At 38.1% G+C, this 12,168-nt stretch overlaps 1 protein-coding gene across 2 annotated transcripts in view; it reads left to right on the forward strand.

Moving 5' to 3' along the window:
• PTPRB (protein tyrosine phosphatase receptor type B) overlaps positions 1-12,168 on the forward strand; it is a 202,146-nt gene that overhangs the window by 153,815 nt on the left and 36,163 nt on the right. For both annotated transcript variants that reach the window (XM_073620045.1, XM_073620046.1), the window contains 5 exons: positions 626-643; positions 733-814; positions 1,378-1,468; positions 2,100-2,176; positions 7,249-7,383. In XM_073620045.1, coding sequence (XP_073476146.1) covers positions 626-643; positions 733-814; positions 1,378-1,468; positions 2,100-2,176; positions 7,249-7,383 — 403 coding nt within the window. The remainder of the gene's footprint in view (positions 1-625; positions 644-732; positions 815-1,377; positions 1,469-2,099; positions 2,177-7,248; positions 7,384-12,168) is intronic.

The following is a 12,168-nucleotide window of genomic DNA, read 5'->3' on the forward strand; positions in this document are numbered from 1 at the left end:
CAGTTTTAGAGGTACATTACTGGCATCAACACCATATTATACACAAAATTGCAATAATATACAAAAGAATATATTAACAAATATAGTAAAAAATGAAACACATATTTTCCATCTGCCAGCATTGAGCACTGGTGATTTGAAATGTGTTAAATCTTATGTTCAGCACTGTAAAAAAAAGCACCAGAAGCACATTTACTGCCTCATTATGACTACAAAAAAGCATCTACTGCTCTTTACTCTTTCAGTGTTCCCACAACACACTAAAAAATTGATTTTGCAGCAGCCTGAAAAAAATGTTTCTAAAAATGTTCCTTAGAAAAAGGCATGTAAGATGCAAACATTTAGATGTGCAATTAAAATTTTGTTTTAGTGAGATGCAAATGGATCAAATAGGATTAGAAAGCCTGGGGAGTTTTGGGTGGGAAAGATCCTGGTCAGTTTTAACTAAATCCATTAATTCTGTAGCTGTCACTAAAGAAAACCTATAGACAAGATATTTCCACCCTATTGCACTTTTTTCTTAGCAACTGAAAGAATGAAGTCTAGGAATATGTCGTTTTAGTTACTGTTGTTTGTAGGTCATCATACTTTTGCTAACAACACGTCCACCTTTTTTTTTTTGTAGGAACAAGCGAAGTTCAAGGTAAAAGCCCTATGTAATATGTGTCAAATTTAGAATGTTTATAGATTATATTTTTTATATCTTACTTTTCTTCTTGAATTACATTTTAGCCCAGTCAAAGCAAACCAGTTTGAAGCCCATTTCAGCAAGCTTCAAGCAGACTCCAACTATTTGCTTTCCCAGGAATATGAGGTAAGTCCTCCAGATAGAAACACTAAGCTGTCATTTGAAATCACTGTTCACATCACAATTATTTGAAATGTACAATGTAATTTTAAAATTGTTTCAGTTACTCATCCATCTTATAAAAGAAAGAGTGAAAATGGTGAGCAATAGAAATATATTGCCACATAATGAGCATTGTTTACAGTTCCAAGAATGCCTTGTAGGTAGGTGTGTGAAGCAAGGATGGTGAAACTTGCAATGGTTGGGGCAAGATCGGAAATAGGTTTAGCCATGTTCAGTATACTGTTCTCATAGTGTGACAACATTCTATCCAAACAGGGAGTAAAAAGGGATACACAGTGCAACTTGGCCAAGCAGGAAGCATTCAGAAGTTGTCTGCAAAGAAAAGGTTTTCCGTTGCTCTCTGCTTCAGAGTTGAAATGTATTGAATAAATAAATTATAGTGTTACCAAATGGTGATTTTTTTTTTCCTTTTTAAAATAGCATCCTTAGTAATCACTACAACACACCGCTATGCAGCAACAAATCAATTAGAAGTTAAATGCGTTTCATTGCTTTTGTCTACTCAGGACCTGAAAGATGTTGGTCGAAACCAATCTTTTGACATAGCACTTTTACCAGAGAATAGAGGGAAAAATCGATACAACAATATACTGCCTTGTGAGTATTTCTGGTGACCTGTAACGTCACTCCACTGCTTTTGCAATGGCATACATAAACAAGTGCAGGCATAAACACATATACATTTGATTCTGTCATTACTTTTGTTGATTTAATTTAAAACATATCCAAAATGGTCAAGTCTACACATTTTAGTCTTATTTTTATTACTGATTTCAGGGTGTTAATTGCATGATATAATATTACAATTATTGTATGACATGGTGTTGCAATAACAGATCACATGTATAACGCTGACAAAAAATATTTAATCAAAAACTGTGACTGTATATAATTGTTTGTTAATATTGTATATTCATATTTTAAAGCCCTCCCCCAAAGTGAGCTGCAAAGACCAGTAGGAGTCATACTGTTAATGCCACGCTGATTAGCTGTTGGTGAAAGGTCACTAAGCAGCTCTGAGCTCCTAAGCTTTTTTTTCAATGTAGTGCAGTCTGAATTCAGAAACCTGCTGCTTTTAATGGACATCTTTTCAAGTAGTCATTACAGTAATCATAATTAGGGTTGTTACCATTATAGTTTATATATTACCTTTATGTGTTAAACAAAGGCATTGCAAATCAAACTTGTGCTCTCAACCCATCATAAAAAAACTATCTTTTTTCAATAGATGATTTTACAAGAGTAAAACTTTCCAATGTTGATGATGACCCATGCTCAGACTATATTAATGCCAGCTACACTCCAGTAAGTAACACTTTTATTTTTCAGAATACTGACTTGCTTCAAATGATATTGCCTTTACTTAAACATTATACAGTCAAAGTTTGTGAACACCAATCTAAAATATTGAGTTCAGATGTTTTATTAATGTTAATGCTATAGCAAAGACAAATAGACAATTGTGAACTTCAAACACTGTGACAAAAATTTGGTGAAGATCCTATCCATGACTGTGCACCTTGGTGGAGGACCTTGAGTGGCCTGCACCGAGCCCTGACACCAACCCTATTAAACACCTTTGGGATGAAAAGAACTCTAACTGCAAGGCTGGTCTTCTTGTCCAACATCAGTACCCGGTATAAAAAAATGCTCCTTTGGCTGAATGGATACAAACTCAAACAGTCAAATACCAAAATGTTCTGGTGAGCCTTCCAAGAAAACTTGAGGTTATACCTGTGAAGGGGGATCCACCTATGGTATTTGAACAGAATGTCCAACAAGTTCATACAGTTGGGATGGTCAGGTGTCCACAAAGATTTGGCCATATAGTGTAAATATCTAGGATATTAACCCTGAAGACAAATGTGTTCTTGTTATTTATATATGACTCTTGTTGTTTTGTTGTTTACGTTTACCCAAAGCAATCTCATGATTTAATTAGCCTAAATAATTCATTAGTATATGGCCAGGCCCATTCTCTAAGCAAAGCAAGCCAATTGCCAAATAAGCAATAATCTCAAATATGTAGTTAACATGGCAAGTAACAGAGATTTATTACTTGTTTTGATGGATTACTATGTGCATAGTTTTGGAATCAATATGATCTTGTAGGCTGAGGACCAGTGCAAGAGTGGTAGTAACATTCTACGTTCCCTAGTTATCAGACCTGACCCTGCACTGGGCAGTGACTGTCTTATTTCTGCACATTTGCCGCTTGAGTATCCATCTTTTAAAGCAGAACTGAGGGCATTTTTATAACACTTGCAAGCAGGTAGGCTTTTTTTGCAGAAGAGACATGCAATAAACCTAACTGCCTGCTCGCAGCATTCCCCAGCATGAACTGCATAAACATGCATAAACTGAACTGCACATGCATAACTCAGCATACTTTAGCAGTAAGGGCCCCACATGCGGGGATGACTGACTCCTGCACATGCACAGGAGTTATGTCATCCTGGGCTGGCCAATGAAGAGGGCTGAAGACAGGCATTCGGAGAGATGCCAGTGAGGGACACCTCATGGACTTGGGATGCTAGAGAGGAGGTAAGTATACTGACTTTAGTTCTGCTTTTTTAAATATATCCTTTATCTGCTCCTTCACTGCCTATTACACTGTTTCCTCTGTTCTTATTTATTCAACAGATAATTCTACCAATGTTTCCTGTCTTTTCAATACACTCCATGGTTTAAAGTAATTTATTTGTTTAGATAGCTAATAATAGTTAGTCATATTCAACTGAGCTTCTTCAGTTTCAGTCAGTGTCAGGAAAATAAGTGTCATAAGTGAACATAAGTATCAGGAACATACCCAGCATTTCTATCCACACAGGTAGCACAGTAACCCTAATTCATTCACCAGGAAAGCCATCAAGGTAGATGTTGATTTCAACTACAGGATGGGAGGTGTGAAAGTTGTGGGTCTACCGTGTTCTAATTATATAATCCTCTCTCTTTTTGTCAGGAAGTCTGCTTATCTATTAATCATTCGATTTACATGGCTGAAGATGTGAATTTTGTCAAATCACCAGGGTAGAGATATCAAATACAATTATATGTGGAAGACAGATGGTGTCGAAGGCCCTCACCCCAGTTTAGGGGTGCAAACCAATTGTTCTCCCTGTAAAAATGTGCACCTCACTGTCCTTGAAAGAATCCCCCTTTTCCTTAAAGTGGTTAAAAATCTTTACGCATACCCAGTGAAGTGACTGGCCTCAGATGATATGCAGGGATAAAACAAATCCTCCTACATAGATTGTACCTGTTTATCTGCAGCCCCCTGTCCTGTACAGCCTTCTACAAAAAACAGAGTTTACACGGAATCTGTCAGCATCTTCCAGTAGCACAAAGCAGCGGGCGGGGTTCTGAATTCACAAGCTGCACAGCTAGGGAGACTCCCCCCTCCTCACACAACATGTAGAACATGTACAGCTGTGACTGTCATCCACAGGCTGTGTGCGGGAGCTCTCCTCCCCATCACCTTTTTTCTCTTGGTGTCAGAGAAAAGTCATCAGAAGTGACTCATGCAGATAACAGAAGAACAAGGCAGGAGAGAGAAATCCCACTTACAGCTTTGGAGAGAGAAAAATACACACTAAAGAAGGATGTGCTTTGTTTAGATTGCATGCCTCCGGCTTACAACCACTTTAAGGCTTAGGAAAGCTGCTAAATCCTGACTTGTAGAATTTGCCCACCTATGTTTGGCCATTCGTTTCTAGAAAGATTGTTTTGTCTCCCCAATGTACAGTTCTTTGCATTCCTCACTACACAGCACTGCACATATCACGTTACTTCATTTGTGTTTCAGCGTTGGGTCATTTGGATGCACAAGCTTCTCTTTCAGTGAAGTGCTGGGTTTGAAAGACACAGGGATGGAATGTTTGTTAAAGTGGGATTCCGGCCTAAAAAAAATAAAATAAAAGTCAGCAGCTACAAACACTGTAGCTGCTGACTTTAAATAAGTACTTACCTGTCCTGGGTGCCCGCGATGTCGGCCGCCCAAGGCCGACTCGTCCCTCGCCTCTCGGGTCCCGGCACCGCCATCCTAGGTAAGGGAAACAGGCAGTGGAGCCTTGCAGCTTCACTGCCAGTTTCCTACTGCGCATGTGCGAGCGGCGTGGCACTCTGTGAATGGCCCCGTGATGTTCTGGGAACACACACAGTTCCCGGAAGACAACGGGGCCGCTCTCCAAGGAGCAGAAGACACCGCAGAAAAGGAAGAGGCAGATTGGGAAGACTGCCTAGCAACAAGGGATCAGGTAAGTTTTACATTTTTTTTTTCAAATGTTTTTTTTTTTTTTTTTTTGGGGGATTTTTGGTGTAATTTTTTTTTACAGGGTGGCCCTCCACTTTAAAGAACCTTCTGTGGTAATCTAACCTTCCAGGTATACCTAGGAGGACTGTATTTGTCTGTGTCTTCTGCTTCTCTCCTTTGTTGGATGGTGACAACCATTTACACCTTCAGCCATGTAAATGAAACTAATAACACCTATGCAGACTTCCTGACATCAAGGTACAGGATTATGTAATTAGAACAGGGGGGTTCACAACTTTCATAACTCCCATCCTATTCTTGGACAATGAACATCTGCCTGGACACATAGTGACTGGGTGATTATGATACCTGCTGTGATATGTTTTCAACATTACAAGAACAAGTCCAGTTGAATGTGATTAAATACTACCTTCTATTCATACAGTATGTCAACTATTTCTCATTTAACTCACAATAGCGTTACAGTGTATTGTTCCTTAGTGAGTATACACATTATATTGCTTACTGCATTTATAAGCATATTTAATTATTCTCATGTTTTCCTCCCTTGGCTTGAATGTTTATTTGATTTTCATAAAAGCTTTGCTGCTTTAATTGTACTTTCTGTTTTATGAATTGTTCACTGCTTAGTTTATATTCTCAGATTTAAATCTATGACTTTTGGAGGAATAATTATTTCCCCTACCATGAGAAGGTCCACCTAAGATATTCATAAAGAGAATGTGAATGATTGGATTAATTAGTATGGTGCTTATTTTGCTTGTGATTAATGTATAGTACCATATTGTAGCTGTTTATTACTGAGATTTTTTGTATTATTATACAGGGCTTTCTCTCTCTTGCTCTCTCTCTGGTATTTTATCTCATGAAGTATTATTAGGTTAACCCTGTGGATAACATGCCTGATCACTTGATCTAACCATTCAGTCCTTGCATTATATGAAAGGTTCATGATAAGTGTCATGCTAAGTGCTAGATGCTAAATGCTAATTGTCTGGCGGTCATGCAGACCCTGCTTCAGTATTTTGGGGTTGATTTAAAGAAGTAGAGGATTTTCACTCTGCAAAGTGAATGCTTATTTTGCTTAGTGTATAAGGCAAATCTCCATTTACTTCAATCGTGCAACAAAAATGCTGTTTTTTAAATTTCCTTTGCCTATGAGGCATTGACATTGTATGTTCAAAGTAAACCTAACTTTACCTTCTCACCAAAATAAGTGCAGACCCCCAAATATGACCCATTCCAGTATGTACACAACACTCGGCTCCTGATCTTTTCCCCCCTTTCTGATTACATTTACCTGAGCTAAGGCTTTGCTTATATATCATATGAGGGTCACCAGAGTGATAATCAGGAGCAGAATGCCGTGTACCTATCAGATTGTGTCAGGTTGGAAGCTCTGTAGATGAGCATTCACCTTTCTACTTTAGTATATTAACCCATTTGAGTCAGTGATCTGGACGTTTTTCCAACTTTGCTTGTCTGCATATTCATTCTGGGCAGGTGACACAATGGGGTTGATTTACTTAATACAAATGCTCACTTTGCAAGGGAATTTTTCCTTAGCTTAGTGAATGAGGTAAAAGTCTGCTGACTTTCACCTTCCAACCACATGCACATCATTGGGTATTCTTTCATGCCATTGGGTATTCTTTGAAAAGGTAATTTTTCATCAAGATCACTAAACTAAGGGTAGATTCCCTTGCAAATTTAACAGCATATTTGCCTTAGTAGATCAACCCCAGTAAATTAAAGGAAGCTCTATCAGCCCCCTGCCCTTTTTCTCATAGCATTTCAAAGTAGCAGACCAAGTGGAAATATTATATTGCCTTCACCCTCGCTACAAACACATTGACTGTGATTCCACAAGCTTATAAATAATGAGGTTTACTGTATGATGCTTCAAGGCTGCTGCAATAAGTTACAAAGCAGGATAATTTATATTCCATGCATTGATTGCATTATGTAAAAAATTAAATACCATTCACTAAAATGATGTGCACTAAACCTACTTCAAAAAAGGCAGCACATAAAATAAACTTATAATGTCTTACATTTCATGTTGCCATTCTTGTAATAGAAAAGTTTAATTTACTCTTTGTAGGGTAATAACTTTCGCAGAGAGTATATTGCTACACAAGGGCCTCTTCCTGGCACCAAAGATGATTTCTGGAAAATGGTTTGGGAACAAAATGTTCATAACATTGTAATGGTGACACAGTGTGTTGAAAAAGGACGGGTAAGTGGAAGATTTCATTTCTTTCTGGATTTAGCTCAAATGATCTTATTAGTTAAGGCCTATTTTTATTCTTTTGCTGCTTTTTCATAGAGTGGGAGAAGAGTTAATATCTCTGTCAGGTTTTTTTTTCTGTCTGTTAACCCATAAGGGCCCATTCACAACAGTGGTGTGGTGCCGTGCTTTTAAAGTTTATTGCACTAGGGCAGCCCATTCTTTTATTTGAGCTGCCTAATGCACCGCTATGGACAAAAATCATACCTGCTGTGTCTCTTTTGGATGGTAGTAGTGCTTTGCAACATTGCCACAAAGGTGTAAAGGTGCTGTAACATGGGCATTACTGTAACACAGTAGTGGGAAGGGGCCCTTGGGGAGATTTGTCTTCCCTTCATGGCCCTTTGATGCCTATAAATAAGGGGAATGGTTGTCTTTAAGAAAGAAAGACACAAACAACAACAGATCATTTCTAACCCTTGTCTGCTCTACCTAAAATGTGTTTTTAACTGTGTCTGCATTGGAAAGATTTTTCATCATTTCATTTGCTGATAAGACGTAAGGGTAAATTACCCTGACAAGGACACAAACAACAATAAAAAAACTGATAGAGGCTCTAACCTTATCCAAAACTGAAAAAAAGTTTTGGCTGCAGTTGTGGCTTTACAAAAGGTGCTGATTCTTAATTACAACTAACTAATCAGTGTTTACATTGCTGAAGTCAGACCGGTACACGTAATCTGATTGGTTACAATGGGTCACTGCACTTAAAGTGGAACTAAGCTCTCCTATTTTTTTAGCTAAGTTAGCTACCATCTTAGCATCTGTGTGATCTACAGTTGCCAGGGTTCTGCACATATGACCAGCTATACCAGTCATTTGATGTCTTGGCAGTTTGAATGTAAATTAACCTAACCACACTAGTAACTGTAATGGCTATCATTCAAGGCATGCCATGAATGTAACTGTTTTGGGATTAGTTCAATTTTGTTCGATTTAAGTATGGACAATTATTCGTGAATAATGCTGTGCTTACACAGCTGTTTACTATTCAATGGATACCACACAAAATAAGGAAAAATCTTTTGACAGCCCACAGAATTTTTCTAATCCTAATACGACAGTATAATTATCTGATTAGCAAAATCATGTTAAGATTTCATATGTAAAAATGTTCACTGCTTCTAGCTTCCCTCCATTAAGCCTAATGATTTCCTCTAAACCTATTATTTGGACCATGCATATAAGACATGGAACAGTTAAGCTGATGATTAATGAAGAATATACTTTTTATCAGTATTTGTGATACTACAGGAGTAGTCCTGCAAGAATATTGTTAGAAGAACTGCTGGAGTAAAGAAAGATATGCAATGGGGGTACTAGCCTAGTAAATGATCACACTGATTATATCTTCTATTATGCCATTGCCCCTAAAACTGAACCTGTATCACTGGAGACATTGGTTTAAGGAGTATTGTGTACTAAAACATGTAAACCCTTGAGATCAGTGAGTCTCATGTTCATTGAAAGCTGAACTCCAGGAAAAAAATGTAGGTTAGCCAATAACATGTATCAAGTTAACTCCAAACATTCTTCATTTATCAATAGATATCACAGTACAATACTCTACTATTGCTAAATTACCCCAGGACAAGTCTAAAACTATCATCTCTCGGGCCCTTTATGTTCCTCCTGACAATTTATTGTACCCAGGAAGGACAGGGGCAGCGTCCAACCCTGCTAAAAGCAGCCTGTCAAATCTTATGCCAGGCTGCAGCTGGACGAGGTTGAACAGTGTACCAAGTGGTAATAGCGTTTAGGGTCCTGACGGTTCCTGGAAGAGGTTCTTGTAGATCCTTGTTCCCAGAACCTGATCCCTGAACAATCCAAGGTCCTAAACACCAGTACCACTTGCTACAGCATGCAGCCCCCTCCAGCCACAGCCTGCCATAGGCTTTGACAGGCTGCCTGCAGCAGGGCTGCATGCTGCACCTGTCCCTCCTGGGTGCATTGAAATACTGGGAGGGACAAACTGCAGTTAGACAGTCCCATGTGAAAGAATTATATAACAATAATGATCATTGCTTAAGAGTATTATGAGCAATAATATAGCCTTTTACTCTAAAACCACACCATAGTTTACCTGTATGTTTTTGGAGACATTGATGTGTGATCCATCTAAGGATGTATGTAGTCTACTGTTCCCAATTGTTAGTGCACTGAAACTGTCCACACATTGTAATGTAACAAAAGAATAAATACATTTAATCATGGTGTTGTTGAATCACTGCTGATGTGAATTATTTTACAGGAAACATACATTTCTTTCATTATTGGTGCTCATGATAATTAGTATTTCCAGCCGACGGTACAAACAAACATTTTGTGATATTATAAGCACAGTTTTATATTGTGTTGTATCCTTGTTGTTTCCCTGTAAGTAGAGCTCTACAGACATTTTGCATGGAGATCTGGAGAAGGAAACTGCCACGTGACCTGCCACTAAAATAGAGGCTGATTTAATACATTCATAATACAGGAGTCCTATGGAGTTATAATGCACCAATAGGGTCAAGAGGCTTGGGAAAGTTTCATTAAGTGCCGGAGAAAGAAACCAAAGACTCTACTGAGAAATGAAGCAAATAAATTGCAAGCATAAATATTAGCACTGCCAGTGTGATAAACATAAGGAGTAAAAATAATAAATAAACTCTAGCAAAGGAAAGTTTTAACACTTAGCAGATGTCAGAGCAATTGAACATAGATAAACAAGATGCTTTCATTAAAATAATATAGCCCTTTGAGATTGGTGATTGCTTTGCTGCTAGGTTTTGTCTCAGTAACTATCCAGTTATGAGAAGCTCGGTGGCATATCATTGGGATGTTAATGAGAGATAAATCCACAAAATGAAAAACAGCATTCACAGGAATCATAAAAATAAGCCTACTTTTAACATTAAAAATAAGTATCAGTCCAAAATAATTTATCATGTATCTTTAGCTGGCAAGTAAAAAGGAACGATGAAAAAAATGGAATTTTAAAGGTCATGTTAACCTTTGAAAAAATGTTCACAGCATAATATGCAAGAAAGCACAGAAGTTTTTATAACTGTTCAAATAAATTTGATTTGTTTGCTTCTATTGGTTTTCTTATTAATGCACTTAGGATAATTAGTGGCAGTTACCTAACTAATCAGTCAGGGTTCATATAAGTGGTCCTGTATTTTCAATGCAAATTTATAAACTGTAGTGATTTATACTAATGTGGGAATTATAGTGTCACTACATGTGTATATATATATATATATATATATATATATATATATATTCCAGTATGTCTTCCAGCTTGGTTGCATACAACTGCCCTACAATCTCATTGCAAGCGTTATGATAACTTTATCAGATTTGCTTTGGTGGCATGGTCATAGAAGGGTTGAACTGGATGGACTGGTGTCTTTATTCAACCTTACTAACTATGTAAAGGGCAGATGTCTCTTTGAGATTGTCCAATGCCTAGATATCTGATCATCTTTAAATGTATCACACCACTAGAAACTACCTCAGCCTTCCCACATTACCCAGATGGATAATTGCAGCCAATTCTCAACCAGGGTCCCTGGAGTTTACAAGAGGTTCCTTGAGCTGTGGCTGACTGACCTCCCATTTGATGATGTCTGCATAGTTTGGTGGCCAACATCACTTGGAAGAGTCAGAGGTATGACACCAGTGATCTTTTTAGCTGTCAGTAAGAGAGGTATTCCAATCACTACTCTAAGGTTTGGGCTAGGGCAGTGGTTCTCAACTCCTGTCCTCAGGACCCACTAACAGGCCAGATTTTATGTATTACCTTGGGGAGATGCAGACTAGAATACTGCAATCACTGAGCAGCAAATTATATCACCTGTGATGTACTGTATTTCAGTTATTTTGCAAACCTGACCTGTTAGTGGGTCCTGAGGACAGGAGTTGAGAACCATTGCTCTAGAGCAGGGATATGCAATTAGCGGACCTCCAGCTGTTGCAAAACTACAAGTCCTATCATGCTCTGCCTCTGGGTGTCATGCTTTAGCTGTCAGAGTCTTGCTATGCCTCATGGGACTTGTAGTTCTGCAACAGCTGGAGGTCCGCTAAATGCATATCCCTGCTCTAGGGTTAAAAGGTTGAAAAGGGTGCTCTACAGCTTTGTTTTTTGTTGCCAGTGGAAAAGGGAATGATCAGTTTTAAGATGTAGTATAATTGTATAACATGTTGGATAGTAGTTTAATTTGATAATGGTAATTTTGGGTAAATTTAAGTACTCCTTACTGCAGTTTTATACACTTTAATTGTTGCAAGTAGTCAGCAACATTGCTAGCTTTCACCAGACCACTTTCAGCCAGTCATTCTGTATAACAGCCCATAACCAACATTTGGAGCTTCAAGTGTATGTCCAACAAAAACCTTGTTTTGGATAGAATTGGAAAGGCAAAACAGGTCTGGTCTCCAAAGGATTTCCCCTCACTTTCAGTCCAACCTTTTTTCCCAGACAGAAAGTAAGGAGAAATCTCCAACAGCAATATAGAAATAAATAAAAATGCTTGTTTTTAGTAGATAAGGGAAGGGCTAGAACCCCTGTCACATTTCTATTTCTGTCTGTCTCTGCTCAGATTTTCCCTCACTTCCTTTCTGGCAAACCTATTATCAGGCAAACAGAAAACAAGAGTAAATCTCTCTAATAAAGCCGTACAATAGTAGTAAAAGATGTGAAAGGAATTGTCATCCTGTCCCACTCAAAACTATGGCTTGGCATACCCT

The sequence above is a fragment of the Aquarana catesbeiana genome, linkage group LG03 (genome assembly GCF_042186555.1).
Source record: "Aquarana catesbeiana isolate 2022-GZ linkage group LG03, ASM4218655v1, whole genome shotgun sequence".
Lineage (NCBI taxonomy): Eukaryota > Metazoa > Chordata > Amphibia > Anura > Ranidae > Aquarana > Aquarana catesbeiana.